Below are 22098 nucleotides of genomic sequence, written 5' to 3'. Positions count from 1 at the left end.
CCTTCTTTGACAGCCAAAGAGAATCATTGAAGCCATACTTCTTGAGCAACCGCCCCTCGAAGTCTGCCCAATTACGGCAATCCATTTTCACTTCGAGCACGTCTGCATGGACGCTCGGCATTACGACCCGAGGGAATCCAAACAATTGTCTGTCCTCCGAAATATTCCTCATCAGCATCTCGGTCCTATAGGCCTCCAGGTAGCTTGTTGCGTCTTTCCCATTAAACCAGCCTATCTTGTCGACCATCGTTTCTATGGCCCTGTCAAAGGCACTCTTGCCCTCGCTAGCATTAACTAGGCGGTCTACAACCACCGCCATTACTTCAGCGAGTTCGCTTCCTCTCATCTTCAGACTCCTCAGTTGCCCCTTTCACGTTGGGTTCACCAAAGATGTCGAGATTTTCCACGAGTAAGTGTTGAAACGGGCAGGACCACGGGGGCCTCGAGCCAAGGAGTCAAAGGGAGTAGGAAGAGCAATCGTGACAGTGTGCCTAGTCAGTTACCGAAAGCCAGACAACGAGTGTGTAGGTTCATGAAAGGCACCATGTCACTTAGCCCACAGGTAGATCGGGAAACCAGTTACGAAGATTCAGAAATCGAGATGAAAACCAGAACTATCGAAACTAATAGATTAAGGTAATCAGATTACAATCGAGCTCAGCCGGTAGCAGAGTCGTACGTTCTACGAAACACATCCTCATGCACACACGCACACAGACAGACCAAGGAGCCTCTGGCTGGGAGCTTACAGAATCATACACAAGACAGCGAACGAGAGAGAGAGGGAGAGAGAGAAGTCAGCCCACAAACCGGCAGCCCTTCGTGCTCCCAAAACCGGATGCCTAAAATAGGCTCATTAGCACTGTTCTTCTCCCTTCCCATCCAGAGGGACCTGTCTCCCAACAAACTCCCCCTTCACTCCGGCATGGGGTGTCTTACTAGTCCGATCCTCTTCCGGCATGCATCCAGCATGTCGGGTATCAGCACTTTGGTCAGCATATCTGACCCGTTCTGAGCCATGTGGATCTTCGTCAGTGCGAACTCGTGGTCATCTACTCTTTCCCAGATCCAGTGATATCTTCACTAGATATGCTTCGTCCGGGAATGGTAGGCCGCATTCTTGGCAAGATGGATGGCACTTTGACTGTCGCAATAAAGTCGGTATTCATCTTGCCGGATGCCGAGCTCTCCGATGAAGTCCTTCATCCATAATATTTCCTTGCCGGCTTCCACAGCCTTCATGTACTCCGCCTCCGTGGTTGACAATGCAACCGTCTTCTGCAGCCTCAAGTGCCACGAAATAGCTCCCCCTGCATATGTCATTACATACCCGGATGTAGACCGGCCGGTATCCACATCAGCCGGCATGTCCGAAATGGTGAAACCGTCCAGTTGAGGTTTTCCGGAGCCGAATCGGAGACACATATTTGTAGTGCCCTTCAAATACCAGAGTATCCATTTGACTGCGTTCTAGTGCTCCTTGCCGGGATTGCTCATAAACCGGCTCACCACTCCGACTACGTATCCTATATCCGGTCGGGTACACACCATTGCGTACATCAAGCGCCCGACGGAAGAGGCATATGGAATCTTCATCATAACCGCCTTCTCTACTTTCGTCTTCGGGCTTTGCTTACCGGATAACCTGCAGTTTGCCGGAAGTGTCGATCCGACCGGTTTCGCATTTGACATGTTGAACCGCTGAAGCACCTTTGTCACATACTTCTCCTGTGACAGCCACAATTGCTTCATTGACCGGTTCCGAATAATATGCATCCCCAACATCTGTCTTGCCGGACCCAAGTCTTTCATTGAGAAGGTCCGGTTGAGAGCCTTCTTCAGCATCCGTATTTTGGCTTGGTCCTATCCGACGATCAACATGTCGTCCACGTACAGAAGGAGTATCAGGAGGTCGCCTCCTTCGAACTTCTTCACAAACACGCAGTGATCGGCTTGCGTCTTGTGGTACCCTTGATCGGTCATGAAGGAATCGAACTTCCGATACCATTGTCGGGGAGCCTGCTTTAGTCCGTACAGGCTCTTCTTCAGCCGGCATACCAGGTGCTCCTTCCCTTTCTCCACAAATCCCTCTGGTTGTTGCATGTAGATCTCCTCTTCGAGGTCGCCGTGAAGGAATGCCGTCTTCACGTCCAGCTGTTCTACCTCGAGGTCCATGCTTGCCGCTATACTCAGCACCGTCCGGATGGAGGTCATCTTTACTACCAGGGCAAATATCTCGTCAAAGTTCACGCCCTTTTTCTGCTGGAACCCCTTCACCACGATCTTGGCTTTGTATCTCAGGGGCTTGCCGGCATCTCCCGGTTTCAACTTGTACACCCACTTGTTTCGGAGTGCCCGCTTTCCTTTCGACAACTCCACCAATTCGTACGTATGGTTCTCATGTAGGGAATCCATCTCATCCTGCATGGCACTTAACCATTTGCGGCTGTGGGTGTCATCCTTCGCTTCTTCGAAGCTTTCCGGCTCCCCCTCATCGGTCAGCAGAACATGCTCTGCATCCGGAAATCTCCGGGGCGCCCTTCTCTCTCTGAGAGGATATCTCCGTCTTCGGGCTTCGGTAACCGGCTCCTCCATTTGCTCTTCATCCGAATCCGATTCAGGGTCTTGGTCAGTTCCGGTTTCAGCTTCCTCTACTTCTTCTTCAGCCTGTTCGGTATCCTCACCGTAACCGGCTGGTCCCTCGAGTGCTAACCGGTCTCTTGCCGGTTGGGTCTGTTCATCGTAGAGTCGATCCTTACCGGTCGACTCTCAGTTTATTATCTTCTTCTCCGACTCCTAGTCGGCGAACGTCTTGTCCTCCATGAAGATAATATCTCGACTCCGGAATACCTTCTTGTCAACCAGGTCCCACACTCGGTAGCCAAACTCATCGTCACCGTAACCGAGGAATATGCATGGTCGGGTCTTTGGATCTAACTTTCCTCTACGGTCCTTAGCGACATGCACGTACGCGAGACACCCGAACACCTTCAGATGTCGGTAGGATACTTCCTTACCGGTCCATACTCTCTGTGGCGTGTCTCCGTCATAGCACTTGGTCCTTTGTCTTCAACGGTGTGGCCCATAGCTTCTGGTTGTGGTCATCTATGAACGTCATGAAGTACTGCGCTCCAGCATGTGACTTCGTGTCTACTTGACACACATCCGTATGCACCAACTCCAGTGGTGCATTACGTCTCATCAGGGGCCTTTGTCGGAAGGAGGTCCGGTTTTGCTTACCAGCCAGACAATCAGTGCACTTCTCCAAGTGCACGTTCTTCACTGGAATGAGATTGTCGTCTAAAAGCCTCTTCATCCCCTTCTCTCTCATATGACACAGCCTCTTGTGCCACAGCACATCGGCAGTGTCGGATACCACGTTCACTTCTTCCGGACATAACCGGGCATTCATCAGGGACAGTGTGTTGACCTTCCGAGCCCGAGCCACAATCAGGCTCCCTTTGCTGAACTTCATGACACCGTTCCGGATGCTACCCATGTAGCCTTCATCATCTAGCCGATCGGCTGATATCAGGTTCAGACGAACCTCCGGAACGTGTCGGACATCCTTCAACAGCAACTTGCATCCGGTTGGTGTTGTCAGCCACACGTCTCCTATGCCGACAATTCGGCATGTACCTTCATTCCCCATCCGGACACAGCCGTGATCACCGACTGAGTAGAATGAGAAGCATTTCCGGTCCGGGGTAAGGTGGAACGACGCTCCGGAGTCTACCACCCAGGTCATCTCATCGTCGGCAAGGTTTATCTCACACTCCTCGGTGATGAGCATCAACTCTTCTTCACTTGCCGCAATTGTCGTCGTTCCCTTCTGGTTCGGCCCCCTCCGGTCTTTTCAGTTCCGGTCCGGGGTCCGCTTCGAATCGGTACCGTCGGTTTCCTTGTCTTTTCCGAAATGCCGACAGTTCTTTTGGAAGTGTCCCGGCTTGCCACAATAGAAGCAAGTAGGCCTCCCCCTTGACTTTGACCGTGTCCCCGACTTCTCCCAGTTCTAGGGACTACGGTTTCTATGTCTTCCGCGTTCCGATTCGGTAAGGAGCGCTTTGGAGTAGGAGCTCGTATCTTTATCTTTCCGACCCGCCTCCTCATCTAGCAAGCTCGACTTTACTCTTGCTAGGGATAACCGCTTTCCTTCCGGCCCGGCGTTGCCCAAAGTGACAACCAACGTCTCCCAACTATCCGGGAGGGAACCGAGCAGGAGTAGCGCTAGTACCTCATCGGCGAGAGGTACTTCCAATGATGTTGCCTGGTGGATCAGCCCCTGGAAGGCATTCATGTGCTCCACCATGTTGGAGCCATCTTGGTACCGGAGTCTTACTAGCTTCCGGAATATCGAAACCTGATTAACAACATTTTTGTTTTGAAATATAATGCCGATCTTCTCCCAGAGCTCATGAGCCTTGCTCTCTTCATTGAAGTTGTTGTATAGGCTCATGTCGATGAAGCACCGTATGAAAGCCGTTGTCTTCATGTGCATCACCTCCCATATCGTGGCGTCGATTTTGTCCGGTCTCTTGTCCCCAAACTGAACCGGTAACCAAAGATCTTTAACCACGAGCATGTCCCTCATCTTCGACTTCCATACCGAATAGTTGGAGCCGGTGAGCTTGAACATGCCTCATAACGAATCGTCCATTTTCTATGTCGTTTCGCTCTGATACCACTTGACGGGAACTCACGTTCCATATGCGCAACGCTTGGCCACAACCGAGCTTAAAATCATACACAGAAAAACGGTGAGAGAATGCACGACACGAGGAAGAGAAAAGTACGCAAGATGTTTACGTGGAAAACCCAAACTAAGGGAAAAACCACGGCAGCCCACAGGCTGCAAACTATCACTATGTTAGAATGTACAACAGTGAGTTCACGGAGGCAACGACCTCGTGCTCACGATCTTCGCCACAGGCGGCGGTTACAACAGAGGCAACGACCTCTTTCTCTCTCTCACTCTCTGTACACAGTTACGCGATCACTCTATCCTTGCACCAACAAGAATATGACAACAACATACAAAAGTTTGCCCTAAGTCATATTTATACTAATATGACTTTTCGGCTATTTACAAATATAGCCATGATGGACTCTCAGAAACATATTTACGAATATGTCTCTTCAACCGGTGAGCACTCCTCACCGGGTCTACACCATCCGGCTCTCCGTAGCCGGGTACTCCTCATCCGGTTCTCACCAGGTCAGCACCATCCGGCTCTTCGTAGTCGGATACTCCTTATCCGGTTTCGGTCTCGGCCTATCGGCCTCGGCCGAGTTTGTTCATCAGCACTGTTCTTCTCCCTTCCCATCCAGAGGGACCTGTCTCCCAACATCCATAAAGTCCTTCTTTGACAACCAAAGAGAATCATTGAAGCCATACTTCTTGAGCAACCGCCCCTCGAAGTCTGCCCAATTACGGCAATCCACTTTCACTTCGAGCACCTTTGCATGGACTCTCGGCATTACGACCCGAGGGAATCCAAACAACTGTCTGTCCTCCGAAATATTCCTCATCAGCATCTCGGTCCTATAGGCCTCCAGGTAGCTTGTTGCGTCTTTCCCATTAAACCAGCCTATCTTGTCGACCATCGTTTCTATGGCCCTATCAAAGGCACTCTTGCCCTCGCGAGCATTAACTAGGCGGTCTACAACCACCGCCATTACTTCAGCGAGTTCGCTTCCTCTCATCTTCAGACTCCTCAGTTGCCCCTTTCACGTTGGGTTCACCAAAGATGTCGAGATTTTCCACGAGTAAGTGTTGAAACGGGCAGGACCACGGGGGCCTCGAGCCAAGGAGTCAGAGGGAGTAGGAAGAGCAATCGTGACAGTGTGCCTAGTCGGTTACCGAAAGCCGGACAACGAGTGTGTAGGTTCGTGAAAGGCACCATGTCACGTAGCCCACAGGTAGATCGGGAAACCAGTTACGAAGATTCAGAAATCGAGATGAAAACCAGAACTATCGAAACTAATAGATTAAGGTAATCAGATTACAATCGAGCTCAGCCGGTAGCAGAGTCGTACGTTCTACGAAACACATCCTCATGCACACACGCACACAGACAGACCAAGGAGCCTCTGGCCGGGAGCTTACAGAATCATGCACAAGACAGCGAACGAGAGAGAGAGGGAGAGAGAGAAGTCAGCCCACAAATCGGCAGCCCTTCGTGCTCCCAAAACCAGATGCCTAAAATAGGCTCAAGCCTCCCCTTTTATAACACAAGGGAAGACTATTACATCGTGATCGGTGTTAGAGATTTCCCTCTTCCCTGATTTCTTTTTAATGTGTGGGACTTTAAAGTGCCTCATTAAATTGTACTACCTAGTACTTACTAGTCCTATGCTATTTACATTATGTTGGTATATAATACTTTATTTGTGTGCATCGGTGCACACAATCGTTTGTGTGCACTTGGCTCCTTTTCTCTTGTCCAAAATCCTTCACGACAACGTGGAGTCCACAAACTCCAAACATAGCACTATGATTGGAGGAGTACAATGAGAAGCTCCAAGGCAACAACCTTAAGCTCTCATTCGTCTAACAGACGGCGGGAGAATTACTACTCTAACTCTCACTCTCTCACAATTACAGAGGCAACAACCTTCTCTAACTATGTAATAGTAATAATAATCAACTACAATGGTACATTACCTACTAATAAAGTTTGCCCTAGTTGTATTTTTACTTACAACTTTCTGGCTATTTACAAATATAGTCCACATGGAGCACATTTAGACTATTTACAAATATTATAGTCTCCTAAATCGGTTATATAATCTATTCTCGATTCCGGTTTTCGATTTTCGATTTCTTCTTCGATTCAGTTTGTTCTCTTCTTCCCATTGGGAGGGACCTGTTTTCCCAACCGTATTCACATGATAAATTTGTACTCTATCAGTTGTTCATCTTATTGGAACGTTATTGTAGACTGGTTTCTTTCCACATTGACAGTGTCATGTGTCAATGGAATATTTCTCTCGATATAATAGTATCTCTTAATTGCAACCTTCACAATTTCCTTTAAGATGTATTATATATAAATATACACACAAAATTAGAAGAAGACACTTATTTAGTGGGGTTTGATTTTTAGATTATGCACAATGAGTCATGATACAATTATACTTATCTAAGATTTGGATGAAAAACATGGTAGACATATTATACGTCCGATGACTTTGTTGTCTTTATATTACTTAGTTCTATTTTTCACTGTGTTAAAAAACCATGTACACATGTGTTTTTGAAAGTTTGCTAAAATAAGACATTTTTGAACATCTCACCAAGATATGGAAAAGAGAATGTGACATGTTACCTATTTCAAATGACCTACTGTTAAACCAATGAATGATGTGATCGAGATACATAGTCAAGGCATGTAGCCTCTACGCACATGCAACATCCAAGACATAAGAGTGAACGTAATACGCAATTGAGGTATTGAACTCTTACGCATATGGCACATGTACGTTTTATACAAACAAACTATGACCACTACAACATAATTGAATGATTAACATTTTAACATATCAACTTAAACATTATTGAGATGGGAGAAGAAAGAATAGCAAAAGAAGGAAGTACCGACTTTCCTTTGTTAACACCTTTTCTGGATCAAGCTCTAACAAACATTGATCAATCACCATCCAAACAAAATCACATCAACAAAAGAAACATTAAAGAAATCGTTCAAATACCATATGTTAGAGATCATTCCTAATGTAAACATAAGGAAATATAAGATAGAAAAATAAGAAAAGAGAGAGAAAGAAGGGTGTCGATCCACCCGACCACCCCCGAGTAGAGGGATCGAGACGGACTCGAGCCTTGATCAACATCCCCTACCACTGCCATGACATCGAGTCGTACATGGTACTTGCGCACTCACTACAAGAGTTTGTTCACCACAATATCACAGTATCAATGTAGTCGGATAATGTGACTAATGAGAGTAGATAGGCCTCATATTTATAACCAGACCTAAGACCCCTAGGCAAGTTCACACTTGGCGCTTATGGGTTGTCTCAATTCTTAAGATTAAATGTAATCCTACCTTCTTTACACTCTCGATTAACCCTCACACTTTATCCTCGTGTGTAGAATATTACGGTACAACTTACCATGGGATAAATTATTGTCATGCCCATAACACTATTAGTGATCTGCATATATATAGATGTATGTTTTATTGTGTACGAGTAATTATGGGTATATGTTTGTTCAAGTGTGCATGTGTCCATATGTAAACATTTGTGTTGTGAAAATTTGTTGGACGGGAGAAAATATTTAGGGAATGTGAATATTCTCGTCCCTTTTTCCCTTGGATAGAACTTTATGTCACCTAAAATGTTGTTGAATATGGCACAATTACTTTAAGGGGCATGTTTCATCGACATCAAAGGAGAGGCTGGTTTCTACAAAAGGTGAGTTTTATACAAATCTTGTGTCAAGCTTCAAAAACCAAAGAAATAGCTCTATAACGAAATCATTGTTGATCATTGCCAGGTTTCATAGACCGTGCTCTTCGAGATGTTAAACTAATACTCCTTCCCTTTTGTCCTCACATCCCACTTTTCTCATTTTAACAAAGCAAGAAGGAGACGTGGAGGGGTCTACTACATCAACCAAGATTCTTTTTGATACCCCTACGCAAAAAAATATCTAATGGACATCTCAAAAAGCAGAGGTGAGCAATAGGTGCACCTCGACCGAATACAAGTGGTTGATTGATTGGCTAAGAAGGCAAAGGACGTGGGGGGGGGGGGGAGGCTACATTTGACTTAGAAGCAACGGCCGAGAACGAGAACTGGAAAAGAAGCCTACCCGAGCCGATCAATCGAATACAAGTGGTCGATTGATTGGCTCGGGCTCTCGTAGGATGCCTTACTAGTCAAAAGACGCAGCGAATGGACAGGACGAGCAAAAGAATTGATTGGTTCGGTTCGGTTCGGTTCGGCCGAAACGCAGAGAAGGTTTGTGGTCTAGAGACCGGGGGCGCGGGCGGGACATATGAGTTGGTACGAACCGGCAGCCCGGGCCCCGTGCAGGGGGCGGGCCAGCCACGTGGACCTGGCGGCCGGCTGACGTGGCAGCAGATCGTGGCCACATGGCCTATCCACACGCAACCAGAAAACTGATGAACCTGTCTCCTTCCTTCTCTTTCTTTCTTTCTTTCCTTTCCTTTCCTTTCCTTTCCTTTCAAGCTTCCATGGCGGCTCTGCATACCTCAAATCCTCCTCCTCCACTGTCTTACAGAGCCATCATGATCCCCACACATACCGCCGCCGCCGCCCTGCCTCGCCACAATTGTGCTTCCGAGCTCCCATTCCCACTCCGATCCAAGCTTAACCCTCCCCTCCATGGCCCTCCTCCCTCCTCCATCTTCTGCTTTGTCTTTCCCCATCCTTCCTCCAAGGACCCTCGCAGTTCGATAAGAATCCCTGCCTCTGCTACCAGCAAGAACGATTCCGCGTACTCTCTGATCCGTGAGGAGTCCACGCAAGCGGAGAAGAAGGATAGCCCTTCTTCCCAAGATGGAAGTGGTTTCGTGGCCAACAGATATGGCGACAGCAAGGATCTTCAAATAGACACAGAATTACCAGATGTTTCTGGTAGTTTTGAATCATTGAATAACTGCACTGATTTAATAGACGGAGATGGAAGGAAGTTGACTTGGTTTCAGTATGGCTTCATCAACACAGTTCGCCCTCTCATTAGGGTAGTGAACGGATCCAATCTGAAGGACTTATCGCTCGGGAACGAGAGAAAGAAAAAGAAGAACAAGAAGCTCCAGCGATCAGAAGCAGATGATTTAAGAACTTCGTGGAGCTTCGTGAAGATGTTGACAGGATCATGGCCACCTAGTTACCATAGAAGGAAGATCCGCCGCAGATTAAGGCAGGCTGAGGCTGATTTCTTTACAGTAAGTTCATAATATTAAATCTGTAAAATATCAGGTCTTTCCTGTGTTCAAAATGGTGACTTTCTTGTGTCACAAATAATGAGAAGCAACTGTAGATATCATTGTTCACGTTGATCTTCAAACATGATTTCTAGGTACAAGTAATGGAGGAATTTAAAAAGATGTTTCATACATGAAATAAATCCATAGTAGCTGACATAGAGTTGTATGATGCTTATATAGCGAAAGTCTTTTGGCCATCTGCAGACATGAAAGCTAATATTTTTCTTCCTCTGATTGTCTCTTTACCAGTTCACTAGTCATTTAGGAAAATTCTTGTTCACCATGATGGCAACTGGAACTGTTCTTGCCACAGGTTATGAACTAGCAGGTATGCTCAATGCAAAGACATATATGAATAATTTATATCTGGAGAGAAAACCATGAAACTTTACCTCTGAGATTTTCTTTATCTCATTGCAATTCCCCCTAACTTTTTGTTACTTTCCCACATAACCTTGGTCAACCACCGCTCGAGAAGTTAACATGTGGCATTCGAGCAATCATATGGTCAATTGATACCCATTTTTCTCACTTCTACATGCTATTTGAGCAATTATTTGCTCGAATCATCCATCTTTTTCACGCTTCCAGGGTTTGACCAGGGGCATTTGGTGAAATAACAAAAATGTAGGGGGGCGCTCTGCTGAATTGTGTCCATCATGGTGTTTGCAAATTCATATGATTTCTACTTGTGAAGTTTGTAGTTCTAGTTCTGAAGGTTGTTCTGAAGCAATGTCTGTCTGCCTAAGTCTTATGTGTTTCTGTTTTCATCAATTCTGGTCAATGAAGGAGGAGATTCAGAACTAGAGACAGTAATCTGGCTCAGCTGGCTTGCTGGAATCATTGTAGGATCAATGATCGGTGCTGAGAAAGTTATGCAAAAGCGGTTTCGATCGGGACCTCGGAATGTTATAATTACTGGAAGGTAAGCCGATTGAATTCCATCAAGTGACATTTTTGTTTCATAATTTGGGGATAACTACCAATATACCATTATGGTTATCAAAAGCCATCCAAATCTTGAAAATTTGCACAATTATAGTTTTCCAATGCAGCTTTAACTGAACTCATTAACTATATTCGGTGACATGACAGCACGCGTGGTCTAGGGAAGGCTTTGGCAAGGGAATTCCTCCTTGCTGGAGATCGGGTGGTAATTGCATCACGGAGGTATGCATCACCTTTCAGTGCCGTGGAGATATATATAATATACACATTTTTCTTTTCAAAGTGTTGTAGAAATTCAATGTCAATATATCTAGCTACTTTTGGTTCAGTCCTGAATCTGTTGCTGAAACGGTCGAGGAGCTTCAAGTTGAGTTGGCATCCAGATTATACCACCCATTTTCAATGGTTCATGACTCTCTATCACTCAAGGATAGGAAAGATGGGGCCAGAGTTATTGGAATTGCATGTGATGTGTCTAAAGTCAATGATGTAAAGGCATTGGCAGAATTTGCTGGGAGTGAACTTGGATCAATTGATTTATGGGTAGGTCTTCACAATGCTCACAAACATATCATATTATGATATTTTATGTTCAAATTACATTCCTGTACCCTTAATATCATGATGTTGATATATCATATGGACAGATCAATAATGCAGGTATCAACAAAGGGTTTAGACCACTTACTCAATTCTCTGATGATGACATTCAGGAGGTGAGTTTTCTTGAGATCGAAATCTTTGTGGCTATAATGAAAACACATTATTATACATGAATATGGAATTCAACCTTCCCACTACAGATTGTTTCTGCCAATATGATCGGGTCATTGATTTGTACTCGAGAAGCGATCCGGGTGATGAAGTTGCAAAGGAAGGGTGGGCATATTTTTAACATGGATGGAGCTGGATCTGGAGGATCGAGCACTCCTCTTACTGCTGTGTATGAGAAAATGAATTGTGATAATATCCATTTGCACTCGAAATGAATTGTGATAACATCTGTTTGCACTCAAAACTTAGTTTATTTGATCATATCCATCCATTTCACAGTCAAAACCATTCTAAGTAAGAACAGAAAGTTAACATGTATAGTGCTGCTCAAGCAGAGACAGATTATTTGCAGGTATGGGGCAACAAAATGTGGTCTTCGCCAGCTACATGGTTCACTATTAAAAGAATGCAAAGGATCAAGAGTCGGTATTCATACAGCTTCCCCTGGAATGGTTCTCACCGATCTCCTCCTGAGGTAAAAGCATGGATTCCCCCATAACTTTGCTTACTACATATCATTTGGGAAAATCTTGGTGAAAAACAAAACTCTGAGATACCCAAGTTTTTTCATTGTTTTCCCCAAGTTTTGGTTATTTTCCCAAAGGCGCTCAATTTATCTCTGGAATATCCTCTCCGGAATATCAATTATACATATTGATAAATCTGTGGAAATGTCAATTTTACATGCTGTTTCTGCAGTGGTGCATCACTTCAAAACAAAAAGATGTTCAACATAATCTGCGAGCTACCGGAGACTGTGGCTAGAACCTTAGTCCCAAGGATGCGAGACATCAAGGGTACAGGGAAAGCAATCAACTTCCTCACACCCCCGCGAATACTACTAGCATTAGTAACAGCATGGCTACGCCGCGGTCGATGGTTTGATGAAGAGGTGTGTAGACTTCGTTTGCTTTCATGCCATTGCTGATTGCATTAAATTAGGAAAAATCAATACGAATACATGGTTTAAGAAAGACTAAATGGATACCGATGAAAAGCTCTTTGTTCTACCGTTATATTTTCTTTGATGTGTGTACATTATCTTTTCCCAATAAGTATGTGCATGCACATAGTTTAAGATAGGTTTAAAGGCCCACATTATGTATTATAGGAAATTTTCTGTATTTCCAAGAGAAGCCTCTAGAATTTCATCTCCAAATGACCTTGGGAACTGCCTCACGAGTAATAATTATTTAATTGGCGACCTGAACCGAACCGAACCGCTAAACCACAGCTTAATGATTTAAACGGTTTGATTCGGTTCAGGTTTTTGTAAACGGTTCGGGTTCAGGTTCAGTTTGGGGTTTTTATCGGTTCGGTTAGAGCCTTTGTGAAATTTTGAATTTTGACCTGAACTTGAAAACCAAAACCGAACTGCAAAACCACGATTTTAATGGTTTAAAAGTCTCTAAAACCATTAGGTATGAGCTTGATTTTTTTGTAACGGTTCGGTTTAAACGATTTGGTTTTGTACAGTTTAAGTTTCAATTTCTTTAAACGGTTTGAGTTTGATTGCTACTCACGAGCAATAATATCACGAATACAATTCGTTACCAATTCATCACTAGTTTTATTAAAAATGTCTTGCATTTGATATCCAATTCATTGCCTTTGTCTCAATCATTTGAGCTATTTGAGCAAAAATTGTGTTCGCAAATCATTCCTATTTAACCTCTTCTAGACTAGATGTACCATTATATGATCAATTCATTCCCTTGTCCAACTTTAAGAGTTTGATGACCGAAGGGAATACATAAAACTATTAAAACATTCCATTGGATGTTGAAATGCGGAGATTAAATATATAACCAATTCATCCCCCATGTATTGATCAAACCCTTTCCCAATTTTCAAAGCCCAAATATGTGATATTTGATCAGTTTTACTCTCAACTCATTCCCTTTCTCTATCTTTCAAAGGTTGACTGGGGGGGGAATAGGGAAAGTAATAAAACATATGTTGGATACTTCTCTATTAGATGCTGAAATGCTGAACGTATGTTGCATGCCCAAATGTTGACCAAGTTGTGAATGCATCTATAGGGTCGAGCTGTTTATGCTGCAGAGGCAGACAGATTGCGTAATTGGGCTGAAGACCGAGCAAGGTTGCCTGTATCTGCGGCTATAGAGCAATTCTCCGATACCACACTGGTTTCAGTCTTTTCCATTACAGTGATTTGTGCATTCATAATGCTCGAAAGTGGAATCTCAGGAACATAGCGATGTCATTCAGGGTAATTCCATCATCATTATTGTATAGTCTATCTGTTGTATACTTCAGCCAGATCATCATCATATGGTCTATAATATATATATTATACACTTCAATCTGATCATCATCATATATTCTTTATATTATACATTTCAGCCTGATCATCAACATCATAACAATCTCTATGTTATACACTTCAGTCCAATCATCATGATACAGTCTATAATATTACACACTTCAGTTTGATCATCATATGAAGCCTATATGTTAATATACTTGGGTAACTTACATAGAAGATCTAGTCACACAATGGCATGATCTCAATAGTAAAGCAGCTTACACATTGTTTGATACGCAAGTTCATCCAGATATATGAACTTGTGAAGGAAGATATATGAACTTGTGAACAAGACAATTGTACAAATTTAAAACCTGGTATTTATAAACGATTCATTGAATGATCATTACTTAGATGCCTATCCAAATTTGCTTATGGCATATTTTCTCATATTTACTATATCAAACTCTCATTCCGGGAGACAACTTGATTTATAATAGGTTGATGTTAAACTTAAAAGCATCGAAACCTTTTCATGACCAGTTAAGGAAAATCTTAGCATATGCATTATTTTGAATGCATATAGGCGCAAGAATTCTATTTACCAGAAATGCTCAAAGTTAAATATAAACATGCAATTATTATCCACAATGAAATGTGCCCAAAATAAGAACTTCTATTCTGATTCTGTAAAATTATGCAGTAAAAAAAATTCTAAGGAAATCTCAGTAACTCTGTTTCTATTCACCTCAAATTCCATCGCCATAAATCTTTCCATCAGCTTCAGTTTTTCCGTCATGTATATAAATGAATTTTCCCTCAATTTCCATCGCTATAAACCTTTCCATCAAGTTCAGTTTTTCTGTCATGTATATAAATGATTTTTCCCTGTCTCATGTATAAATAATGAGGCATCACATTGCCCCTAAAGATCTTAAATCCTACTATTTGATGCTTGACCCGCCGGAGGAGGATTCACCAGGTTTTCTCCCCATATATGCAAAGGCAGCTTTATCTTGCAGAAGTCTCTGCAAGGGGATGGGAAGAAGAGCAAAATAACATACAAAATATAAAGCAACAAGGGTATGTATGTATGTATCTTTATATGTATAGGTATATATACATGCACACCAAAGAAAAGCATGAATGTAAGTTACCATCTCTTCTACTGCATCAGATACATTGATGCCATCTGGTATGTGGACAAACCGGACATTGCTGCCTCTAATGAAGATGAGAGGTAGTGTCTTCATATTACCCTGAGAATGTTAAAAGAGAAGAAAGGATCGGCCGATCCTAGACGTAACCATTAGCCAATAAAAAAAAACCAAACAACATTACCCTTAACCTTAAATCTTAAATGCTACAACTAATTTTAAAGGCTAACCCTAACGCCTAGAAACACTAAAAAACCTAACCCAATACCTCAAACACTAGAAGCCTACTCCTAAACCCTAAATACTTTAGGAGCACTAGAGACATAGCCTATGAGAAAAGAGGCAAATGGAGAGAGAGGGAGGGAGATGTTACCTCCACATCTTCCATGGTCGCATCAGTAATGGTGACGCTGCACACAAGTCCATTGCATTTCATTTCATTAAGCAGAAGATTGGGCAAGGAGGGAGAGAGGAGATGATACTGACTTCATGACATCGTCGCAGTCATCGAGAGATCCCCTGATGACGGCGTCGTTCTGGAGCTCGACAAGCACCTCCATCCCACGCAGGGCCTTCAAGACACAGACCAAGCTACGCTCCCATGGCCTACCTCCTCTGCCTCTGCCTCTGCCTCTGCCTCCTCCTCCATCCCCTGCTCTTCCAGAAGAAGAAGAAGAAGAAGGACCATATTGATTAGCCATATCCCTTCTCTCCTCTCTACATTTACATGTTATGTCCACGATTAGGAATTGGCAACGGTCCAGGTTCGGCTTATCTGGTTTGGCCTAGACCCAACCGGACCACTTAAGCCTTTTCCGGTTTGGGAGTTTCTGAACTTGAACCGAATCTATTTCTAAAACAGTTAAGGCTTACCGGTTTGACCGAACCGGTTAAGCCTAAACCGATTTACCTAGGTTTAGCCAAGCCGATTAAGCCTTAACCGGTTTGGCCCAAATCGGTTCGGTTCGGTTTGAGCCATCCTAACCTAAGCTCAAACCTGTTAAGGAAGCCCAAGCCTAAACCAAACCAACCCGCTAAACCTTTTAGCTTTTAAAAAACGGTTTTAACGGTTGGATTCGGGCTTGAGCCGAGGTGTTGCTGATTCCTAGTAATAATCGCACTTTGTAATAAAGGCAATATTTCCCACGCTGGATTAGTGAGGCTTGGCCTTTGCGTTGGTTGGCTAGTCGCATCAACACGTCATGTGGTGTGCAAGTCAGTGTTGATCGATAGTCGACGACCAACTACAACAATAGTAGTAGCGCAACTACTACTACGTCACCTTGGTTGCCCCTCCTCGCACACACAAGTTTCTTTATAATAGAGGATTGAACTCCAAAAGAGCAAGAACACAAAATGCAAGCATACAAATCTAGGAAAGGAATGCAAAATGCATAGCAAGTGATGACCCATGGGACTACATATACCTCAATTTTGAAAATCATGTTTTGGAACTATCAAGGATATCCATGGGATAAGGGATTAGGACTAAGTGATGTAGCGCAAATTAGTAATGTTATATTTTTGGTTGAAACTTGGGAGCATGATGCAAAATGCATACCTAAGATAGATAGCTACCTTATAAAATGAATATGGCCTCACTCTAAAGGGAATATCGGACATGTAGGGATAACATGCATTTACAACGAGAGATTAGATAATTATATAAGATTATGTAATTATGATGATTATAAGCGATACCTATGGATCAAGATTAATTTGGGCAAAGAGAATCTCTACATAGCTGCATGCTACATTCCTCATAAAAAGTCAAACTACTATAGTAGATTGTTGGGAAATCGGTCTCTCCAGATGGGATTCGGTGATGAATAAAGAGAACCTAGTGAGAATTGGTAGAGATCCGGAAACCGAAGGAGACCCGGTGAGAACCAGAAGAGAGGACAGATTTGTAAATATGTCTTGAATAAGCCCATTGAGGCTATATTTGTAAATAGCCCTAAGTTCATATAGCTATAAATATGACTTAGGGCAATCACATTAAAGGTGTAAGCATGATTGTGTTGATATATTACTGTAACTATTGTATAGAGAGTGTGAGAGGGAGAGAGAGAGAGATACAGAGCGATACTTTGTTGTAACCACCACTGTGTGAAGAAACAAAGCTTGAGGTCGTTGCCTCCGAGTCTCTGATTGTACCCCTTCTCTTCATAGTGTTAGTTCGGAGTCTGTGGGCTCCCATGGTTTTTCCCTATTAGGGTTTTTCCACGTAAACATCCCGTGTCATTTTTCTTGTGTACTCTCCACTTCCCATTTCTGTGTTTGACTCTTACAGAAGTGACTTACTTACCAGCTCCAACTACTCAGTATGGAAGTCGACGATGAGGGACATGTTGGTGGTTAAAGATCTTTGGTTGCCAGTTCAGTTTAGGGATAAGAGACTAGATAAGATCGACGCCACAATGTGGAAGGTGATGCACATGAAGACGATGTCATACATCCGGTGCTTCATCGACATGAGCCTGTACAACAACTTCAATGAAGAGAGCAAGGCCCATGAACTCTGGGAGAAGATCAACATCATGTTCCAGAACAAGAATGTCATTAATTGGGTTTCGGTATTTCGGAAGCTAGTGAGGCTCCGGTACCAAGATGGCTCCAGTATGGCGGAGCACATGAATGCCTTCCAGGGGCTGATACACCAAGCAACCTCGTTGTATGTACCTCTCGCCGATGAGGTACTTGCTCTACTCCTGCTCGGTTACCTCCCGGATAGTTGGGAGACGTTAGTTGTCACGTTGGGCAATGCTGGGCCGGAAGGAAAATAGCTATCCCTAGCAAGAGTCAAGTCGAGCTTGCTAGATGAGGAGGCGCGACGGAAAGACAAGGAGGTGATCTTTGACGCCAAAGCCCTCCTTACCAAATCGGAACGCGGAAGACAAAGGAATCGGAGTCCCCAAAACCGGGAAAAGTCGGGGACACGGTCAAAGTCAAGGGGGAGGCCCACTTGCTTCTATTGTGGCAAGCCGGGACACTTCCAAAAGAACTATTGGCATTTCCGGAAAGACAAGGGAACCGACAATACCGATTCGAAGAAGTCACCGGACCAAAATGGTTCAGATCAGCGAGGCCTAGACCAGAAGAGAACAACGGCGATCACGGCAAGTGAAGAAGAACTAATGCTCATCACTGAGGAGAGTGAGTTGAACCTTGCCGTCGACGAGACAACGTGGGTTGTCGATTCCGGAGCATCATTCCACCTTACCCCGGATTGGAAATGCTTCTCATCCTACACAACCAATGAGCACGGCTGTGTCTGGATGGGGAATGAAGGGACATGCCGAATTATCGGCATAGGAGATGTGTTGTTGACGACATCAACTAGATGCAAGTTGCTGCTGAAGGATGTCCGACACGTTCCGGAGGTTCGACTGAACATGATATCAACCGGTCGGCTAGATGATGAAGGCTACAGAGGTAGCATCCGAAATGGTGTCATGAAGTTCTGCAAAGGGAGCTTAACAGTGGCTCGAGCTCGGAAGGTCAACACATTGTACTTGATGAATGCCTAGATATGCCGGGAAGAAGTGAACGTAGCATTTGACGTTGCCGGTGAGCTATGGCACTAAAGATTGTGTCACATGAGTGAGAAGGGGATAAAGAGGCTTGCTGAAGACAACTTCATTCTGGTGAAGGACGTGCAACTTGAGAAGTGCACCGACTACCTGGCCGACAAGCAAAACCGCACCTCCTTCCGGTCAAGACCACCGATGAGACGGAATGCACCACTGGAGCTAGTGCATACCGATGTGTGTCAAGTTGACACGAAGTCACATGCTGGATTGCAGTACTTCGTGACGTTCATAGATGACCACAGCTGGAAGCTGTGGGTCTCACCGTTGAAGATGAAGGATCAAGTATTATACGTCTTAAAGGAGCTCCACGCAAGAGTGGAAAGAGAAAGCGGTCGGAAGCTGAAAGCAGTTCGAGCAGATAACGGAGGAGAATACCGGGGGCAATTCGAGGAGTACTGTTAGTCGAAGGGAATCCAGCTCGAATTCACTGTGCCGAAGACGCCAGAACTAAACGGGCTGGCCGAAAGGATGAACCAAACCATAATGGAGAGAGTCCGGAGCATGTTCGCACATGCCAAGTTACCCAAGACGTTTTGGGCTGAGGCGCTGACGACGGCGACCTATGTGATAAACAGATCACCCTCAATACCCTTGGACGAAGACTCACCTAAGAAAGTATGGACCGGTAAGGATGTGTCTTACCGGCATCTGAAGGTGTTCGGGTATCTCGCATACATGCATGTGGCGAAGGACAAGAGAGCAAAGCTGGATCCAAAGTCTCGGCCATGCATATTCCTTGGATTTGGCGACGATAAGTTCGGTTACCGGGTGTGGGATCTGGTCGACAGAAAGGTGTTCTGGAGTCAGGACATAGTCTTCATGGAAGACAAGACCATTGCCGACTGGGAGTCGGAGAAGAAGGTAACAAACTCCGGATCATCCATTGAAAACCGGCTTGAGGACAAAAGGATATACCCGGTTGAAAATCAGATGTTAGCCGGTAACCGGATGACACTCAACGAACCGGCCGGATTCATACAAGAAACTGAATCGACCGAAGAAGAAGAAGAAGATGATGATGACACTGGAACTGGACAAGATCCCGAATCGGATGAGGATGAGGAACAAATGGAGGAACCAACCGTCAGAAACCAAGGAAGGAGATATCCTCTCCGGGAGAGAAGAGCCCCCCGAAGATTTCCGGATGCAGAGCATGTGTTGCTAACCGATGAGGGGGAACCGGAAAGCTTTGAATAAGCAAGGGGAGACACCCACAACCGCAAGTGGTTGAGAGCCATGTAGGATTAGATGGATTCCCTGCATGAGAACCACACATACAAATTAGTGGAGTTGCCGAAAGGAAAGAGGGCACTTCGGAACAAGTGGGTGTACAAGTTGAAACCGGGAGACGCCAGAAATCCACCAAGGTATAAGGCCCGAATCGTGGTGAAGGGCTTCTAGCAGAAGAAAGGAGTGGATTTCGAGGAGATCTTTGTAAAGCTTTGACGCTATCAATTCTTTCGCCTCTCGGCCACAACCGAGACAACACGGATCAATGCAGCAGAAAAATGAAAACAAAGACACAGAGAGATGAATACACAGGGTATAACGTGGAAAACCCTAAACGGGAAAAACCACGGGAGTGCACGACTCCAACTACCACTATACACTGGAATATACAATGGCGAGGCTACAAGGCAACAACCTTGAGCTCGCTGTCCTCGCCACAGGCGGCGGTATTACACAGAGGCGTCGACCTCTTCGTTTCTCTCTCTCTCTCTCTCGGCTGCTCTCACTTCGCTCCCTCTAAGTGGAAAAACAGACAATGAGCAACAACGTAAAACTGTTTGCCCTAAGTCATATTTATACACATATGACTTTCGGGCTATTTACAAATATAGCCTCAAGGGCTCTTGGCAAACATATTCACAAATATGTCTCCGCATCCGGATCTCTCTCCGGGTACATTCATCATCCGGTTCCGTAACCGGGGTCTTCATCATCCGGCTCCGTAACCGGGGTCTTCATCATCCGGTTCCGTAACCGGGGTCTTCATCATCCGGTTCCGTAACCGGGGTCTTCATCATCCGGCTCCGTAACCGGGGTCTTCATCATCCGGTTCCGTAACCGGGGTCTTCATCATCCGGCTCCGTAACCGCAACCGGGCTTGCCGTCATTCATCTCCGGACATCCCATCCGGAGGGACCGTAATCCCAACAAACTCCCCCTTCACTTCGGCATGGGATGTCTCTCCAATCCGATCCTCTTCCGGCATGCTTCCAGCTTGTCGGGTGTGAGCACCTTGGTCAGCATATCCGACCCGTTCTCGTCCGTGTGGACCTTCGTCAGCACGAACTCCTTGTCTTCTATCCTTTCCCGGATCCAGTGATATCTTCGCTGGATGTGCTTCGTCCGGGAGTGATAGGCCGCATTCTTCGCAAGGTGGATTGCACTCTGACTGTCGCAGTAGAGTCGGTACTCCTCCTGCCGGATACCGAGCTCTCTAATGAAGTCCTTCATCCATATTACTTCCTTGCCGGCTTCAACAGCTGCCATGTACTCCGCCTCCGTGGTTGACAACGCAACCGTCTTCTGCAGCCTCGACTGCCACGAAACGGCTCCCCCTGCATACGTCATCACATACCCTGATGTGGACCGGCTGGTATCTGCATCAGCCGACATATCCGAATCGGTGAAGCCGTCGAGTTCGGGCTTACCGGAGCCGAATCGGAGGCACACATTCGCTGTGCCCTTCAGGTATCGGAGTATCCACTTGACCGCGTTCCAGTGCTCTTTGCCGGGATTGCTCATGTACCGGCTCACCACTCCGACTGCATATCCTATATCCGGTCTCGTACACACCATGGCGTACATCAAGCTCCCGACGGCTGAGGCATACGGTACTTTCATCATATCCTCCTTTTCAGCTTTTGTCTTGGGACATTGCTTGCTGGACAGCTTGCAGTTTGCCGGGAGGGTTGATCCGACCGGTCTTGCTTCCGACATGTTGAACCGTTGAAGCACCTTTGTCACGTACTTCTCTTGTGACAGCCACAACTGCTTCTTGCTCCGGTCCCGGATGATGTGCATCCCTAGTATTTGCCTCGCCGGACCCAGGTCCTTCATTGAGAAGGTTCGGTGAAGAGCCTTCTTCAGCATCCGTATCTTTACCTGGTCCCGTCCGACGATCAACATGTCGTCCACGTACAGGAGGAGTATTAGAAAGTCTCCTCCTTCGAACTTCTTCACAAACACGCAGTGGTCAGACTGCGTTTTGAGGTACCCTTCGTTGGTCATGAAGGAGTCGAACTTCCGGTACCATTGCCGGGGAGCCTGCTTCAGTCCGTAAAGGCTCTTCTTCAACCGGCATACCAGGTGCTCCTTCCCTTTCTTCTCGAATCCTTCCGGTTGCTGCATGTAGATCTCTTCTTCGAGGTCAC

At 45.2% G+C, this 22098-nt stretch overlaps 2 protein-coding genes across 2 annotated transcripts; one reads left to right on the top strand and one right to left on the bottom strand.

Moving 5' to 3' along the window:
* Positions 1-9200: 9200 nt before the first annotated feature.
* On the top strand, positions 9201-14060 carry LOC147852282 (putative chlorophyll(ide) b reductase NYC1, chloroplastic). The gene is made up of 10 exons (XM_087334053.1): positions 9201-9935; positions 10227-10305; positions 10767-10902; positions 11073-11147; positions 11240-11468; positions 11573-11641; positions 11729-11868; positions 12052-12174; positions 12399-12591; positions 13742-14060. The coding sequence occupies exons 1-10, from the start codon at positions 9222-9224 to the stop codon at positions 13916-13918; spliced, it is 1935 nt and encodes a 644-aa protein (XP_087190179.1). The 5' UTR covers positions 9201-9221; the 3' UTR covers positions 13919-14060.
* Positions 14061-14626: 566 nt separating this feature from the next.
* Positions 14627-15826, bottom strand: LOC147852281 (uncharacterized). Its single transcript, XM_087334432.1, has 4 exons — positions 15612-15826; positions 15499-15535; positions 15126-15227; positions 14627-14996 (listed from the first exon to the last, which is right to left on the bottom strand). The coding sequence occupies exons 1-4, from the start codon at positions 15824-15826 to the stop codon at positions 14913-14915; spliced, it is 438 nt and encodes a 145-aa protein (XP_087190558.1). The 3' UTR covers positions 14627-14912.
* Between the last annotated feature and the right edge of the window lie 6272 nt (positions 15827-22098).

The sequence above is a fragment of the Azolla caroliniana genome, unplaced genomic scaffold, assembly GCF_043228905.1.
Source record: "Azolla caroliniana isolate FFs.n. ecotype wild unplaced genomic scaffold, voAzoCaro1.0.p SCAF_18, whole genome shotgun sequence".
NCBI classification, from domain to species: Eukaryota; Viridiplantae; Streptophyta; class Polypodiopsida; order Salviniales; family Salviniaceae; genus Azolla; species Azolla caroliniana.
The sequence above is the reverse complement of the archived record's forward strand: the minus strand, read 5'-3'. Positions and strand labels throughout refer to the sequence as shown.